Genomic DNA, 19233 nt, shown 5'->3' on the forward strand with positions numbered 1-19233 from the left:
TAACCACTGCTTATTTGGGAGGAGAACTGTTTCTAAGTCTATGTACAGCATGTGTATCTGCAGCTGCACATGTGCCATCGAACGGAAAATGTCATTTACCTAGTGTACATCTGTTTGTGGCATGTACTGCTGCAGATTCACATGCGCCCTCCCTCCTCTCCGGGAGCCTTAGTCGTTGTAGTACTCATTTGTACATATGTGTGTGTGTGTGTGTGTGTGTGTGTGTGTGTGTGTGTGTGTGTGTATATACATATATATATATATATATTTTTTTTTTATTATTTATTTATTTATTGTATTTGCATGGGCATCTTAGTTACTTATATATATCTATAGTTCTACATACACAATCTTTCACTCTTTACTTCACCCTTCTGCGGGAAAACAATCTAACAAAGGAGTCGATGTCCATGCGCACTATCACTCAATCCTGTGACTCGAAAAAAAGACTTCTTCGAAGGAAAAACATCTTGTAACACTCCAAGCCCAACACTAGATGATGGGATATGCACAGCCTGTGAATCTGCAGCACTACATGCCACGAACAGATGTACACGAGGTAAATGACATTTTCGATAGATAGATAGATATGTATATCTTCTAGTGGCAGTTACCACTAGGCATATGTAGGACCTAGTTACTATAGAAAGCGGTTTTTTTTTGCCTATATCTTTAGCAGCGGTTGACTAATCTTCTGCTGTCTGGGAAGTTTTGGAGTGATCCGTCAAGCGAGGGCTGAGAAAAAGGGGGTTCCTCAAACGTGTTTTCTCCATGTTAAATTCCATAGCAATTTTGAACAGGAAGAGAGGCCGAACCGCTGGATGGAATTACACCACATTTGGTGGAAAACAAACTCTTGGTCCAGAAAGAGCCCTTTTTAGGTCGAGCATGCAAGCACTTTTTGACCTGTTGTAAGTCATCTGTGGGCTTTTAACCATGCCCATTTCACTCCCATCACTTTCACTTGTTTGTGGCCTTGCCTTTCAAAATAATCCCTTGATGTCATTGGTAAATGCTTTACTTTTTGTCCGGCCTTAGGTCAATATTGCTGCCTTGCAGACTGACCCTGTTACATGGATTTTTTTGCACGATTGCCAGTATACTTCAGCGTGGGTGAAGTGTTATTTTTTATTTTGTCTCTCCCCTCTGCAGAACAGTGTGAACTCTATCAGGGTAGTGAAGCGCGTGTCACATTTTTCACACACTCCCCTAATCAGCCATTTCTTTTGGCTCTCCCCTTCGTGCTTCATAGCTTTCACAAAAACACTTAATAAATGCTTTACATCAAAAACACAGAACTCCTCAAAGCGCCTCTCCCGACACAGCAGGAGAACCAATACTACAATGTTCACTGCACCCAGGAAACTCTACCCATAATGTTTTACAGGCCCTTACTTTTAGAAAACATCTTTGCTGTGGTGGTCTTAGGACAATGGGACCACCACCAAACGTTTGCAACAGTGTGCTCTTTCTGTCTACATCCTCTCTGGTTCATCACACTAAGTTAGTGGGGACCCCAAAATAATAACCCCTCCCACCTTTGTGGCTTTTTAACCTCTCTCATGGCTGGAACGTTTGTTTTACAGCTGGGAGTAGTTCGTGTTTTAAGGGTTTTGCTTGTTGTATCATTGGAGTGGGCCTGTTAGTGAAGGAAATGTGTACTATGCCTTCTAGGGACTAAATATATGGTTACAGTGCATTACTTTCTGACATTTTCTTTTCATGTGGTTAGGCCCTTTAGGGGCTAACTATATGGTAACTTGACCATGTTTCTTACAAATGTTGTTTTCATTGTGGTGTCCCCTGGTGGCTGTTCTGAGCATTAGTCTAATACTAAAAGTTTATTCCTGATAAAGGTTTTTATTGGGTTTACATGATAATTGTATATGTTTTATTAATCTCTCATTATTGCTATTATGATCATGATTCAGACCAACTTAACATCCTTATTACACTGTGACTGTTTGAACATTCTTGATATGTTTGAGTGACCCTTCTAGTTTATTTCTCTCATTACTCCTCCGTGGCTGTCTTGTCTTTTTTGGGAAATTGTGTTAGCCAGCCAGCAACTCCGATGGTGGGGTCATGAAAGTGGTAGTCTATTGGAATTAGCATGGCAGATTTAGTTTAGGATGCCAAATGGCAACATTTTCATTTTTGGATGCAGATAGAGGAAGGAGGTAAATGGAAGTGCTTTAGTTATATGCAGGGCCACTGAAATTATCTGGCAGAAAAAGACCAATGTATGTTGCAAGAAAAGTCCAGTTATGAATTTTACAATGCCAATATGTAGGAGGCTGGCCTGGCTTGTAGTGGGTACCAAGGGGTACTTACACTCCGTACCAGGTCCAGTTATCCCTTACTAGTGTAGAAGAGGTGTTTCTAGCAGCTTAGGCTGATAGAAGGTAGCTATAGCAGAGCAGCTTAGGCTGAACTAGGAGACATGCAAAGCTCCTACTATACCACTGGTGTCATGTGCACAATATCATAAGAAAACAAAATACACAGATATGCTAAAAATAAAGGTACTTTATTTTTATGACAATATGCCAAAAGTATCTCAGTGAGTACCCTCAGTATGAGGATGCCAAATATACACAAGATATATGTACACAATACCAAAAATATGCAGTAATAGCAAAAGGAAGTAATGCAAGCAATGTAGAATTACAGTAGATTGCAATAGGAGCACATAGGTATAGGGGAAACACAAACCATATACTCTAGAAGTGGAATGCGAACCACAAATGGACCCCAAACCTATGTGAGCTTGTAGAGGGTCGCTGGGACTGCAAGAAAACAGTGAGGGTTAGAAAAATAGCCCACCCCAAGACCCTGAAAAGTAGGTGTAAAGTGCACCTATATTCCCCAGAGAGCACAGAAGTTGTGATAGGGGAATTCTGCAAGGAATGCCAACACCAGCAATGCAACCAAAGTGGATTTCCGGACGAGAGTACCTGTGGAACAAGGGGACCAAGTCCAAGAGTCGCGACAAAGTCGAGATTGGGCAGATGCCCAGGAAATGCCAGCTGAGGGTGCAAAGAAGCTGCCACCGGATGGTAGAAGCTGTGGATTCTGCAAGAACGAAGAGGATTAGGAACTTCCCCTTTGGAGGATGGATGTCCCAAGTTGTGAAGAAGCTTTCAGAGGTGTTCCCACGCAGAAAGACCGCAACCAAGCCTTGCTAGCTGCAAGGGTCGCGGTTAGGGTTTTTGGATGCTGCTGTGGCACAGGAGGGACCAGGATGTCGCCACTTGCATGAGGAGACAGAGGGGGCGCCCAGCAAGACAGGGAGCCCTCACAGAAGCAGGCAGCACGCGCAGAAGTGCCGGAACAGGCACTACGAAGAGGAGTGAACCGGAGCTCACCCGAAGTCACAAAAGGAGATCCCACAACGCCTGAGGACAACTCAGGAGGTTGTGCCCTGCAGTTTAGAGTGTCGGGGACCCAGGCTTGGCTATGCACAAAGGAAATCCTGGAAGAGTGCACAGGAGCCAGAGCAGCTGCAAATCACGCAGTACCCAGCAATGCAGTTAAGCGTGGGGAGGCAAGGACTTACCTCCACCAAACTTGGACTGAAGAGTCACTGGACTGTGGGAGTCACTTGGACAGAGTTGCTGAGTTCCAGGGACCACGCTCGTCGTGCTGAGAGGGGACCCAGAGGACCGGTGATGCAGTTCTTTTGGTGCCTGCGGTTGCAGGGGGAGGATTCCGTCATCCCACGGGAGATTTCTTCAGAGCTCCTAGTGCAGAGAGGAGGCAGACTACCCCCACAGCATGCACTACCAGGAAAACAGTCGAGAAGGCGGCAGGATCAGCGATACAAGGTTGCAGTAGTAGTCTTTGCTACTTTGTTGCGGTTTTGCAGGCGTCCTGAGCAGTCAGCGGTCGATCCTTTGGCAGAAGGTGAAGAGAGAGATGCAGAGGAACTCGGATGAGCTCTTGCATTCGTTATCTAAAGAATTCATCAAAGCAGAGACCCTAAATAGCCAGAAAAGGAGGTTTGGCTACCTAGCAAGGAGGATAGGCTAGCAACACAGGTAAGAGCCTATCAGAAGGAGTCCCTGACGTCACCTGCTGGCACTGGCCACTCAGAGCAGTCCAGTGTGCCAGCAGCACCTCTGTTTCCAAGATGGCAGAGGTCTGGAGCACACTGGAGGAGCTCTGGGCACCTCCCCTGGGACGTGCAGGTCAGGGGAGTGGTCACTCCTCTTTCCTTTGTCCAGTTTCGCGCCAGAGCAGGGCTGGGGGATCCCTGAACCGGTGTAGACTGGCTTATGCAGAGATGGGCACCATTTGTGCTCATCAAAGCATTTCCAGAGGCTGGGGGAGGCTACTCCTCCCCAGCCCTGACACCTTTTTCCAAAGGGAGAGGGTGTAACACCCTCTCTCTGAGAAATTCCTTTGTTCTGCCTTCCTGGGCCAAGCCTGGCTGGACCCCAGGAGGGCAGAAACCTGTCTGAGGGGTTGGCAGCAGCAGCAGCTGCAGTGAAACCCCGGGAAAGGCAGTTTGGCAGTACCCGGGTCTGTGCTAGAGACTTGGGATCATGGAATTGTCTCCCCAATACCAGAATGGCATTGGGGTGACAATCCCACGATCTTAGACATGTTACATGGCCATGTTTGGAGTTACCATTGTGACGCTATACATAGGTAGTGACCTATGTATAGTGCACGCGTGTAATGGTGTCCCTGCACTCACAAAGTCCGGGGAATTTCCCCTGAACGATGTGGTGGCACCTTGGCTAGTGCCAGGGTGCCCACACACTAAGTAACTTAGCACCCAAATTTTACCAGGTAAAGGTTAGACATATAGGTGACTTATAAGTTACTTAAGTGCAGTGGTAAATGGCTGTGAAATAACGTGGACCTTATTTCAGTCAGGCTGCAGTGGCAGGCCTGTGTAAGAATTGCCAGAGCTCCCTATGGGTGGCAAAAGAAATGCCGCAGCCCATAGGGATCTCCTGGAACCCCAATACCCTGGGTACCTCAGTACCATATACTAGGGAATTATAAGGGTGTTCCAGTATGCCAATGTGAATTGGTGAAATTGGTCACTATCCTGATAGTGACAATTTGGAAAGCAAAGAGAGAGCATAACCACTGAGGTTCTGGTTAGCAGAGCCTCAGTGAGACAGTTAGTCATCACACAGGGAACACATACAGGGCACACTTATGAGCACTGGGGCCCTGGCTGGCAGGGTCCCAGTGACACATACAACTAAAACAACATATATACAGTGAAATATCGGGGTAACATGCCAGGCAAGATGGTAGTTTCCTACAGGCCTGCACCAACAAATGCAGCCTGCAGTAGCAGCCCTTGTGTGTGTTTGGTGTGGGGTCCATGAGGGTTGAACAATTGGTGCTGCAGCCCTCAGAGACTTTCCTTAGTACCCCAGGCCTTGGGTACCAGCAGTACCATTTATTAGGGACTTCCAGTGGTAGCTAAATAGTTTGTCAATTGTGCACAACAACTGTGCTGTTTTACAACGAGCTCTGGCACTGGGGGCCTGGTTAGCAGTCAAAATCACACTAGAAATCAGGCAAAAGGTGCTGGGGAAGGGGGGGCATGTCAAAAGAGGTACTCTCCTACATTCTCTGCCTACAGAGATGAGAAACAAAGGAAACAATTGGTTTCACAGCCAGGGAGCTGCTTCCTTAGCAGCCCCATGTCTGTCATAGTAGTGCTGACTCTAAAGAGAGACAGGGAGCCGGCTGGGACGGTGAGGGCCTTGAGGTCCCCCCACCCCCACTGCCATCCCAGAGGTCCTATTGCACAGTGGGTGCCCTGCGAGGCACCCAGGAGAGATGGCCGGGCCCTGGTGGATGGGGTCCCTCATGCCCAGATCAAGCCCTCTCCATGCCCTGCTATTTACCACAGATATTACAGCGCTCATGATAACTTTTATAACATCAATAAAATATCAATGAAAGAAGTTAAATTATTGAAGAAAAAACTGTGCGTGACATGGGCGCGAGTTATAGTTACCTTAGGCCTCGTGTTATAGTTACTTGAAATAACTCTAACTTTAACTGCTGAATTTCTATAGTTTTGTGCGAGTAAAATGAGAACCTAACTGTAACGTCCCTGTAACCTTTGTTTTTTTAAGTAAATACATGTGTGTGTGTGTGTGTGTGTGTGTACACAATAAGAAATTTAGATAGATATAGATATATAGTGCTCCAAGATTCCACATGTTGGTGGGACTATTCAGTGCTTCTGAGCAGAGGAAAACAAATATTTTGTACGTATACAGCATAGAGGTCTTGGGGGACAATACTATGCCCGCTGTTTTCTGTTGGTGTGTTCTTTATGTTCATAAATGGAAAAAGGAAGGTGCTAGTGGGTAAGGAGCAATGCTGGTCATGGAAGTGTGATTGAACATGAGCACTAGGTACTGGTTCCCACTATATTTTCCTGAATGTCGCTCCAGAATAGCTACTGGTTTCTGCCAGATTCTTCCTGGCTAAATATGTGTGAAGAAAAACCTGAAATGTGCTGTTTACATTACTTGTTATGCCAGTTTAGCAGCTAAATTCCTTTACCTGTCCAACTGTGTAACTCCAGTCTTGGAGTAAAAGGTAAATGTTTTGCTGAAGAATAACTCTGGTTTCTTTAGAACTTAGCACTATTAGAATGATTGTAAACTCGATGGTGTGTATTATCTGTGAGATAACTATGGGAGGCCAGTGACTATTTTTTGTTAGTGGAGAGGATATTTTGTCACTAACAGTTGCAGTGTCTGAGTAGTTTATTAAGAAAACAATGTCCATAACAGAATTAACCTATATTTTTTCTTTTAATTTTGACTCAGTGGGGAATGGATCTGCACTTTCTGTCGAGACCTAGCCACGCCGGAGGTTGAATATGATTGTGACGATCCAGCTCAGAATCCTGATAAAAGGAAAGCTGCGACAGTTGCAAATCTGCCACCTATAGACCAGCGGGTGAGGATTCTTACATTGTGTTTCAGCCTAACAGATGTTTTCTGTGAAGTGTTCTGTGTAAGAAGTACTTTATTTAGGGCAAACTACATTTATTTAAAGTTTTGGTCTTAATATACCATTGCCAAGTACCCTCTGTCTGGTGAAGATATAGGTAACTGCACATGCTCCAACTTCTTTGGACCACTAGAACTTGGCTTCTAGGAGTATTGTGCCTGAGTGTCTGCATGTTTAATGGGGAACACAGTGTCATGTGAAAGTGCATCAAAGCCTACATTCTGCACAGGGATAGCTCAGAGCGGCATAGCTTGGTTGTGATGAGCCCTGGTACAAGCCAAGTAACTGGGCCCCCTCACTAGGATGACATCTCAGTCTGTCAGTTGCCCCAACACTTCTCATCCTCCTTCGACATAGTCTGCATCTACCATATCCTATCATACACACACTGTTGTATTCCCATTCCTTGCACTGCATTTCTGCAAATCAAAGTCAGCCCTAATAAGCATTATGAAAGCCAGTAGGTTTGTTTCTTCTAAGGTGCATACACACAAGACATTATGGCCCTCATTATGACATTGGCGGTAAGTCCTGCTTGCCGCCATGCCGACTGCCGCCAACATACCGCGACCCATATTATGACCCACACATAGCAATGCGTCACTATGCAGGGACACACACAAGTCCACCAGCCCAAAGGTCAGTGATAAACTGGCGGTGCCAAAACCCACACCGTTACGCCAACAGAACTACGGCCACAGCATTATGACCCACGAATCACTGTGGCGGACATTTAACCGCAGTGAACAATTGGCGGTACATCAAGACAACATCAAGAAGAGGTGGAATGACCTACGGGGGAAGGTGCGTTCCATGGTAGCAAGACACCAGATAGCAGTACAGAGGACTGGCGGTGGAACCCCACCTCCTCCCCCACAACTAACGTGGGAGGAGCAAGTCTTGGTAATACTGCATCCTGAGGGCCTGGCAGGAGTAGCAGGAGGACTGGACTCTGGTAAGTCAAAACTTTACTACTTTCACAACCCTTACCTGCATGCCATCACATGCCCCCATCCCTACCCTCCCCCATCACCCCACCACCTCACATACACCCCACCATCACAACCCACCCATCCCAGTACCCAGCACTGCATGCAACAACAATGCATGGACACCACTTACAGCCCTGCATGGACACCCATCACCACAGCATGCACACTAGAGAGAATCACCTAGCCCACAAAATAACTACTCAAGGCAAAGCTTCACAGGGCACTCACAACCATACAGGGCAACACACCCATGCACAGGATGTCACACGCAGAAACAATAACACTGCATTTACATCCCCACAGGTCCCACTCCCAACGTCACCGGAGCAGAGGTGCCAGCAACCTTCAAGTCCCCCCCTCCCCAGAAGAGGTCCACAGTGATGACAGCAGCTTTGAACTCCTGGATCAGGATGACCAACCTGGCCCATAAGGGACCTCCGGACAGTCGGTTAGCCAGGCACAGTCCCATACCACCACAGAGCCTCCACCCTCAGGAAATAACCACAACACCCAGGAGGCCCATACCCCCGTCCCCAGGACACGTCAGTCAGCAGTGTCTCCACCACTACAGGGGCCCCAGGACACCCCACAAACACGAGACGATCAGGGACCTGGGGTCAGTGGGCACACGGTTCAGGGGGCAGAGGCACAGGACAACAGGGAAACTGGGAGGACTGCTGTGTGACGGGGACGACAGACCCAGGGACCCGACTCTCCACAAGGCACTCAGCAACATCCTGGGAGCATACCTCCATTCCCAGGAGACGATGGGCCAGATACTGGCCAAGTTGCATAAGACCCCGCTGCTGCAGGAGGGACAATACCTTTGGGGGGGGGGATGAGGGACATCCACACCACCCTGGTCACCATTGCAGGGGTGCTGGAAGACCTGGCCAACACCATTAGGGAGGCAGTGGCACACCAACGGGCCCCTGACACTAACCACGCCGATGAACAGCCCTCCACTTCCGCTGAAGCTCGTGGACAGGAGGCCCCTCCACAGGAACAACAGGCCACTAGCACCCCACCCCTGGCAGAAGGAGAACCACCCCGCAAACGGTCCCTGCGATCCAGGCAGAAGTCAGAGAACTTTGCCAAGACCCCCGCCAGGAAATAAGACTCTCCTGATTGTCACCCTTGTGCCCCACTCTGTCACCCTTGAACTGCCATTGCTCCACTTCCTATGCCTCATTGGACAATGCACCTGTGATACAAATAGACTGGACTCTATCCTGGACTGTCCACCACCACCCCCCAGCCTATAGCAATACCCCATCCACTTATTAGCACATGAATAAACATCCTTGTAAAAAATACAAGTATTGATTCTGTCAAGTGATTGAACTATGTATTTATTTCACAATCTGTAGACATTGCAATTCAACTGTACAGTCATGTATACTTAGGTATGACCTGTAGTTTGTTGCAGTCAATATACCAGGAGCCAGAGTGGGGCACAGCTATCTGTGAATAGACATGTCAAAGGGTACAGTAAGTGGCCATAGTAGTGGGAACATCAGCTTGCCAGTGAAAATTTACAACACAAAACTGCAATGGTAGGTGAAGTTGCAATGTCTTACCTGTGTGTCACTGGAAGTACTGTCAAATGATTGCTGTTCTGTTGTCCAGATCCTCATCCTCTTCCTCATCTCCGTCACTATCCACATGCTCCACAGCTGCCACACGCACATCTCCATCCTCATCCTCCTGCAGAAAAGGCACCTGGCGACATAAGGCAAGGTTGTGTAACATGCAACATGCCACGATGATCTGGTACACCTTCTTGGGTGAGTAGCACAGGGAACCACCTGTTAGATGGAGGCACTGAAACCTGGCCTTCAGGAGGCCAAAGTTTTGCTCTATAATTCTTCTTGTTCACCCATGTGCCTCATTGCAACTTTCCTCTGCCCTTGTCCTGGGATTCCTCACTGTGGTCAGTAGCCATAAGAGGTTGGGGTAACCAGTCACCTGCAAATGCCGAGGGATACCAGTTAGCCAGACACTAACCCTTAAGGCCAACCCCACACCCATATACCAATATCCACTGGGTGGGGACCATGGGCTCACCTGTTAGCCGCACCCGGTGCCTCTGGAGTTGAGCCATCACATATGGGATGCTGCTATTCCTCAGGATAAAGGCACCATGCACAGATCCAAGATACTTTGCATTCACATGGGAGATGTACTGGTCTGCCTGGCCCACTTCCTGCACATTCATCGAGTGAAAACTCTTTCGATTTCTGAACACCTGTTCATTTCTCCAGAGGGGGACAAAGGTAATATGTGTACCATCTATTGCCCCAATAATGTTGGGGATATGTCCCACTGCATATGAGTCAGCTTTCACTGTGGCCAAATCCTCCACCTGGGGGAATATGATGTAGCTGCGCATGTGTTTCATCAGGGCAGACAACACTCTGGTCAGCACTATTGGCTGTGACATTCCTTCTGCCAAGCCCACTGTCACTTGGAAGGAGCCACTTGCCAAATAATGGAGCACAGATAGGACTTGCCCAAGAGGGGGGATCCCAGTGGGGTGACTGATAGCTGAGATCAGGTCTGGCTCCAATTGGGCAAACAGCTCTCGGATTGTGGCCCTATCAAGTCTGTAGGTGAGGATAATGTGCCTGTCCTCCATTGTTGCCAAGTCCACCAGGGGCCTGTACACAGGGGGATGTCTCCATCGCCTATTCATCCTCAGCGGTTGTAATCTAGGGGGGGGGGGTCAAAACGATGACCATCTGGTCAGTTTTCAACATTTCCTAAATGTACAGTGCATTGAATGTTGTGACAGAAACAGTATGTTGATGTTTAGCTCCAAAATGTGCTGTGCGCAGTTAGGTGCCATGGCCTGCCCAGCACCCACCCCCTACCCCCACCAACCCCAAACACCACCCAAATGGCGGGCGACTGTCCTGTGTGGATGGACAGGTGAAATGAGGCAATGCCGCTGACATTGTGGGCCGTTGCGGGAGGCAGTCGAGTACCACTGTGCAACTCCTCATTGGTTAACATTGGGCCCTATGGGTTACAGTAGCCAATGGTGATGTACGCCAGCGGTGATGGTACGCACCACTGCAGACGTGATCGTCATTTTCTATCTGTTCACTCACTTGCTACCTGACCTTCAACAGAAGAGGACCTACACTGCAAGTGCTGTTGTGACCTCTGTCTGGAACCGACCATGACTCGGGTCACTGGGGAAAGGGCCCCTGCCTTCACCGCTGCGGAGTTGGAGAGACTAGTGGATGGCCTCCTACCCCAGTACTGAATGCTGTATGGGCCTCCAGACCAACAGGTGAGTACACTGTGAGAACGATGTATGTGGCATGAATGTATGGAGTGCTGTATGTGAGGACCTCATGTAAGGATGTTGAGGGGTCCTGGGCAGCGTGCTGCATGTATGGTGGGCAATGTATGTGCGTAAGGGGATGCGAGGGATATGCTGGGCCATGAGTGTAACACGTCCGGACTATATGACTGATACCTTTTTCTATGTGTATTTCTCTGCAGGGTGCGCCCATCAGAAAAAGGGTATATGGAGTGCCATCGCCAAGGACGTGCGGACCATGGGGGTCTAAGCAGGCAGAGCACCCACTGTCTCAAACGGTGGGAGGACCTGAGACGCTGGTCACGGAAGACGGCAGAGGCCCAGCGGGGGATGGCCTTCCAACGAGGAAGGGGTGCCCGTCGAACCCTAACCCCCCTGATGTTCCGCATACTGCCAGCGGCCTATCCGGAGCTGGATGGGCGCTTGAGGGCATCACAGCAGCCACAAGGGGGTGAGTACAGTTCCCAATATACTACTTGCGCGTGGTGGGGTGGACTCTGGGTGGGGGATGTCCGCCTGTTGGTGCCCCTAGGTTGGACATTGCAGGGTAGGTTCCATGTTGGGCAGGGGCTGATGAACTCCACCTCCAAACAAGCTAGTGGGCATCCACTACTGGGCAGGGCTCTGTGGGTCTCAGGTATGCTACAACTGGCATTAGGTATTACTGTCCATGGCCTGGTGACTAGCATTGTGACTGGTAGTGTATTGCCTAGTGCGTAGGGATGCTCTGTGTATGTTGTATACTCCAACTGTGGTGGTGTTGCTGCCATTGACCAAGTGTATCCTCTGTTTCTTTCCCCCCCCCCTTTTTTTTTTGTCATCCTGTCCTTCTGTGCATTTACATCATCTGGCAGAGGAGCAGAGGCACGGGCGATGGAGGGAGCTGTATCCCACAGGGCCCAGGAGGCCAAATCCACCGACGGTGAGGGCACCAGTGGGACAGAGGGTGAGGGGAGCACCACGGCGGCGACAGGAGGGGCAGTTCTGAAAGTGATACCTCCTCCGATGGAAGCTCCCTATTGGTTGCGGACAGCTCTGTGCCCACCGCAACTACAGGTACAGCTGCCACCCCCCATACCAGCACCAACCTCCCAGCAGGATGGTGGGCATCTCCTTCGGCCCAGGCACCTCATGCACTGCCCCAGTTAGCCCTGCTGCCCTGAGTGAGGAGGCTATTGACCTCCTGCGATCCATCTCTGTTGGGCAGTCAACCATAATGAATGCCATCCAGGGCCTGGTGGGCATTTGCAACATACAAATGCATTCCTGGTGGGCATTCACTCTGGCGTGGCGGCCCAACAGAGATCTTTTCATGCTCTGGCCTCCTCCCTGATGGCAGCCATTGTTCCTGTCTCTAGCCTTCCCCCTCCAACTTCCTCTGCCCTGAACCCCCACCTATCCCAAGAACACATTCAGACCAGCATGCACCCAAGACAACACACAGGAGTGGCTCAGGCAAACACAAGCACCACACATCATCCCACAGGCACTCACACAAACACCATCCAGATGCTGACTTAACAACATCCACTGCCTCCACTGTGTCCCCTCCTCCTCCTCGTCCACCTCCCTCCCAGTAGCGTCTCCACTCACACCTGCATGCACTACATCCCCACACTTACTGCCTCCATCACCATCATGCCTATCACTGCACGCCCCTCACTGGCAGTCACCACCCTCACATCCATGCACACGTCCCCTGTGTCCTCTCCCACTGTATCTGTGCCCCCTCCTCCCAAAGTACACAAATGCAAGCACTCAGACACCCAACAGTCACCCACCTCGCAACAGCAGCCAGCCCATGCACCTGCACCCAAACACAGCAGAGAGACACCTCCTACAACCAGTCCCTCTTCCTCCACTCCCAAACCTTCACCCTCTTCCTGCGCCAGTGTCCCCAAGAAGCTTCTCCCCTCTGCCCCAGCCCTGCCCCCTCCCCCCAATCCTTCACATCAGGCCATGGTGGGCAGAACCCAGGCTAGCACCTCAGCCACCCAGTCCATGGTATTTTCCGCAGCTACTGCAGGTGTGAGAGGCCCCAAGAAGACACCCATCAGCACTGGCAGTGTGCCTGCACCAGCTGCCAAGGGGAAGGGCAAGAATGTACCACCAAGGGCAAGGAGGCACCACCACCTCACAAGGGGAAGGGCAAGGTGGCACCACCAGCTTACAAGGGCAAGGAGGCACCACCAGACGGCAAGGGCAAAAAACCTGCCCTTGCAGGCAGGAGGGACAGGAGGCCTGGTGCTGTGACAGAATCTGAGCCCCCAAAACCAACCATGGCGCTTCAGCCATCTGAAGCTGCAGGGGAAGGGCTGCCCCCCCCCCCCCACCACCACTGCCAGCACCGCCACCAGCAACACTGCCAGCATCGGAAGCCCCAGTGAGCATCCGTTCGAGGCTGCAGGTGAAAGGCTGGAGCCACCCCCCCCCCCCACCACTGCTTGCACCACCACCAGCACCACTGCCAGCAGCAGCAGCAGCCCCAGTGGGAAGCCGTCCGATGCTGCAGGGGAAGGGCTGGAGCCTCACCCCACCACTGGCAGCCCGACACCAGCACCACTGCCAGCAGTAGCAGCCCCACTGGGCAGCCGTCCGAGGCTGCAGTGGGAGGTCTGGAGCCTCCCCCTACCACTGGCAGCACCACCACTGCCACCACTTTGCAGTCATCGCCGCCGGCGCATGGTCTGTAGTCCTGCCTCCATGGAGTGTAGCGTATACTGCCCACTACAAATGCTGTGGGTATGACACCCAGATACGAGACTGTGACCTTGCACTCCCAAAGATCTGCAGCACTGGGCACAAGGCCCCCTCCAGAACCAGTGGAAGAAGGCATCCACTCACCCCCTCCTTGCCAGGATGAAGCACACTGGGCACAAGGCCTGTAGGAGGCTGGCCTGGCTTGTAGTGGGTACCAAGGGGTACTTACACTCTGTACCAGGTCCAGTTATCCCTTATTAGTGTAGAAGAGGTGTTTCTAGCAGCTTAGGCTGATAGAAGGTAGCTATAGCAGAGCAGCTTAGGCTGAACTAGGAGACATGCAAAGCTCCTACTATACCACTGGTGTCATATGCACAATATCATAAGAAAACACAATACACAGATATACTAAAAATAAAGGTACTTTATTTTTATGACAATATGCCAAAAGTATCTCAGTGAGTACCCTCAGTATGAGGATGCCAAATATACACAAGATATATGTACACAATACCAAAAATATGCAGTAATACCAAAAGGAAGTAATGCAAGCAGTGTAAAGTTACAATAGATTGCAATAGGAGCACATAGGTATTGGGGCAACACAAACCATATACTCCAAAAGTGGAATGCGAACCACGAATGGACCCCAAACCTATGTAAGCTTGTAGAGGGTTGCTGGGGCTGAAAGAAAACAGTGAGGGTTAGAAAAATAGCCCACCCCAAGACCCTGTAAGGTAGGTGTGAAGTGCACCTACAACCAGAGAGCACAGAAGTCGTGATAGAGGGATTCTGCAAGGAAAACCAACACCAGCAAAGCAACAACAGTGGATTTCCGGACCTGAGTACCTGTAAGAGAAGGGGACCAAGTCCAAGAGTCGCGGCAGTGTCAAGAGGGGGCAGATGCCCAGGAAATGCAAGCTGAGGGTGCAAGGAAGCTGCCACTGGATGGGAGAAGCTTGGTGTTTTGCAAGAACGAAGAGGACTAGGAACTTCGCCTTTGGAGGATGGATGTCCCATGTCGTGAAGAAGCTTGCAGAGGTGTTCCCACGCAGAAAGACCGCAAACAAGCCTTGCTAGCTGCAAGGGTCGCGTTAGGGTTTTTGGATGCTGCTGTGACCCAGAAGGGACCAGGATGTCACCACTTGGATATGGAGACAGAGGGAGCGCCCAGCAAGTCAGGGAGCCCTCACAGAAGCAGGCAGCACCCGCAGAAGTAACGGAACAGGCACTTAGAAGAGGAGTGAACCGGAGTCCACCTGAAGTCACAAAAGGGAGTCCCACGACGCCGGAGGACAACTCAGAAGGTTGTGCACTGCAGGTTACAGTGTCGGGACCCAGGCTTGGCTGTGCACAAAGGAAATCCTAGAAGAGTGCACAGGAGCCGGAGCAGCTGCAAATCACGGGGTACCCAGCAATGCAGTCTAGCGTGGGGAGGCAAGGACTTACCTCCACCAAACTTGGACTGAAGAGTCACTGGACTGTGGGAGTCACTTGGACAGAGTTGCTGAGTTCTAGGCACCACGCTCGTTGTGCTGAGAGGGGACCCAGAGGACCGGTGATGCAGTCTTTTGTTGCCTGCGGTTGCAGGGGGAAGATTCCGTCGACCCACGGGAGATTTCTTTAGAGCTCCTGGTGCAAGAAGAAGGCAGGCTACTCCCAGGGCATGCACCACCAGGAAACAGTCGAGAAAGACCTCAGGATGAAGCGATACAAGGTTGCAGTAGTCATCTTTGCTACTTTGTTGCGGTTTTGCAGTCGTCCTGAGCAGTCAGTGGTCGATCCTTTGGCAGAAGGTGAAGAGGGAGATGCAGAGGAACTCTGATGAGCTCTTGCATTCAGTATCTGAAGAATTCCCCAAAGCAGAGACCCTAAATAGCCAGAAAAGGAGGATAGGCTAGTAGAAAGGTAAGAGCCTATCAGAAGGAGTCTCTGACATCACCTGATGGCACTGGGCACTCAGAGCAGTCCAGTGTCCCAGCAACACCTCTGTTTCCAAGATGGCAGAGGTCTGGGGCACACTGAAGGAGCTCTGGGCACCTCCCCTGGGAGGTGCAGGTCAGGGGAGTGGTCACTCCCCTTTCCTTTGTCCAGTTTCGAGCCAGAGCAGGGCTGGGGGATCCCTAAACCTGTGTAGACTGGCTTATGCAGAGATGGGCAGCATCTGTGCCCATCAAAGCATTTCCAGAGGCTGGGGGAGGCTACTCCTCCCCAGCCTTCACACCTATTTCCAAAGGGAGAGGGTGTCACACCCTCTCTCAGAGGAAATCCTTTGTTCTGCCTTCCTGGACCAGGGCTGCTTGGACCCCAGGGGGGCAGAAACCTGTCTGAGGGTTTGGCAGCAGCTGCAGTGGAGTCCCCGGAAAGGCAGTTTGGCAGTACCCGGGTTCTGTGCTAGAGACCCGGGGGATCATGGAATTGTCTCCCCAATGCCAGAATGGCATTGGGGTGACAATTCCATGATCTTAGACATGTTACATGGCCATGTTCGGAGTTACCATTGTGACGCTATACATAGGTAGTGACCTATGTATAGTGTACGCGTGAAATGGTGTCCCCGCACTCACAAAGTCAGGGGAATTTGCCCTGAACAATGTGGGGGCACCTTGGCTAGTGCCAGGGTGCCCACACACTAAACAACTTTGCACCCAACCTTCACCAGGTGAAGGTTATACATATAGGTGACTTATAAGTTACTTAAGTGCAGTGGTAAATGGCTGTGAAATAACGTGGACGTTATTTCACTTAGGCTGCAGTGGCAGGCCTGTGTAAGAATTGTCAGATCTCCCTATGGGTGGCAAAAGAAATGCTGCAGCCCATAGGGATCTCCTGGAACCCCAATACCCTGGGTACCTCAGTATCATATACCAGGGAATTATAAGGGTGTTTCAGTATGCCAATGTGAATTGGTAAAATTGGTCACTAGCCTGTTAGTGACAATTTGTAAAGCAGAGAGAGCATAACCACTGAGGTTCTGGTTAGCAGAGCCTCAGTGAGACAGTTAGGCATCACACGTTAGGCATCACACAGGGAACACATACATATAGGCCACAAACTTATGAGCACTGGGGTCCTGGCTAGCAGGGTCCCAGTGACACATAACAAACATACTGACAACATAGGGTTTTCACTATGAGCACTGGGCCCTGGCTAGCAGGATCCCAGTGAGACAGTGAAAGCACCCTGACATATACTTACAAACAGGCCAAAAGTGGGGGTAACAAGGCTAGAAAGAGGCTACTTTCTCACAAGGCCCCCTCCTGAACCACTGGAAAAAGACATCCACTCACCCCCTCCTTGGCAGGATGAAGCACACTGGGCACAAGGCCCCCACCAGAACCAGTGGAAGAAGGCATCCACTCACCCCCTCCTTGCCAGGAGGAAGCACACTGGGCACAAGGCCCCCTCCAGAACCAGTGGAGAAGCCATTCACCAGCGAGACTATGGCCTTGCACCCACCAGAACCAAGCAGTGGGCAAACCCCCAACTTGAGAGACTGTGGCCTTGCACTCCCCAGGACCAAGCAGTAGGCAAACCACCCACTTGAGAGAATGTGGCCTTGCACTCCCCAGGACCAAGCAGTAGGCAAACCTTCCACTTGAGAGTCTGTGGCCTTGCACTCCCCAGGACCCAGCAGTGGGCAAACCGTGAGTCCTAGGTGGCAGTACTCACTGTGGTCGTCGTCGTAGGCGTTGGTATTCCTGGTGTAGGAGGAGGTAGACCAGCATGGGGAAGATCTGCAGTTCGGTCTCCTTGGTGGCGTGGTTGTTCCCTGAGTGTCCAGAGGTGAGTCCTTTGACTTCTGAGATTTGTTTCCGCCGTGCTTTTGTCATCGTTGGTACCACCCCGGAAAAGGTAGCGGATAAGCCTCTTGTAATACAATGGGTGGAACCTTATCTTCCGCCTGGCTGTTGGCGGTCACCGCTTGTTGCTCACACCAGGTACACCGCTCACAAGGAAGGAGTAGAGTTGTAACAGATAGTCACACAGGAAGCACATGTAAAGCATTTGGTGCATAGGTGCAGTTCAAAGCTGTTGCGGTAAGCTATACTGAGGCCTACATGTCCACTAAATGTATCTAATTGCTTACCCACTACACTTGGATCAGCACTGCAGACTGTGCAAGTCTGATCTCTGTGGACGGGGAAACGGGATAGTGTTTTTTTTGTAGCATATGCTAAAAGAAATAAAAATATGCAAACTAATTGTGTAGGGCATGTATTTCAGTAAAAAGTAAAGCTTCACACTGGTCTGCTTCTTTGAACAGGAAAAATGATAGAGTATGCAGAATACTGTTTCAAGATGGCGGAATGATTTTGAAGCTTGCAGCAGTGATGCCTGATGCTTTGCACAATAACGTTGTGGTCCAGTAGCAATGGCAGCAGAGCTGCTGGTGCTCTCAATTGTCAGCGCTATTGTGCAGTTGTGTGAGCTATGGGGCATTAACTAAAGAAAACATCTCCTGAGGCTGAGTCCGCTTGATGCAGATTAGCACAGAGTAAAAATACTGTTACTACTTGAGTTCCAGAAGACCAACCATTGTCTACAATGCAAGCCAAACATTGGCAATAAAGGCAGTGGCTGAAGAGGGCTGATCCACTGCCCAGTTGTATGTGTGGTTCTAAAGGGCTGAACCAATATGTGGATGACCTTCTCTCTGACAAATAACTGTAGTGGACAAGGAGTGGAGAGTGAAACCACTAATAACCCTTCCTAACCAGGGAATCCTTTCCTTTTTGTGAAAGGACTCTCACCAACTAGAATTAACTACTGGCATGTTTCATCAAGTCGTCATGCAGGACATTTATTGTATCCAGGTGTGGTCAACCTTCAGAAGAAGGGAGCTTTTACTAAAAGTATTTGTGAAGGGATGAGGTAAGTGCTGAGTATACAACTGTTGAGGCCCCTGCTTGCAAATTATGTTTCCAGGTACTCGGATAAAGTGTCAGTTGAGTGTTTGCTAGTTTTGGAAGATTAGTAAACCCACTCTGAATACTTCCACCTCCTGTGATTTATATTTTATAGAATAACGGTATTGACCTTATCTAAAGCCAGTTTTCTAATGGATACTTCTACCATTGGATTCCTCAACTGCAGAACACCCCAGGTGTCAGACTGGATCTGGAAAACGTTAAAGCTTTTAAGTCACCAGTAGAGGAAGTGATGGCAGACAGCATCACTGAGACCATAAAGCTTCCACCCGGC

At 50.0% G+C, this 19233-nt stretch overlaps 1 protein-coding gene across 1 annotated transcript in view; it reads left to right on the forward strand.

Annotated features, from left to right (window-relative positions):
• The window catches only part of TRIM24 (tripartite motif containing 24), a 659378-nt gene that overhangs the window by 416926 nt on the left and 223219 nt on the right, over window positions 1-19233 (forward strand). The window contains exon 15 of the mRNA XM_069227983.1: window positions 6819-6951. Coding sequence (XP_069084084.1) covers window positions 6819-6951 — 133 coding nt within the window. The remainder of the gene's footprint in view (window positions 1-6818; window positions 6952-19233) is intronic.

Source organism: Pleurodeles waltl, chromosome 4_1, assembly GCF_031143425.1.
Source record: "Pleurodeles waltl isolate 20211129_DDA chromosome 4_1, aPleWal1.hap1.20221129, whole genome shotgun sequence".
Lineage (NCBI taxonomy): Eukaryota > Metazoa > Chordata > Amphibia > Caudata > Salamandridae > Pleurodeles > Pleurodeles waltl.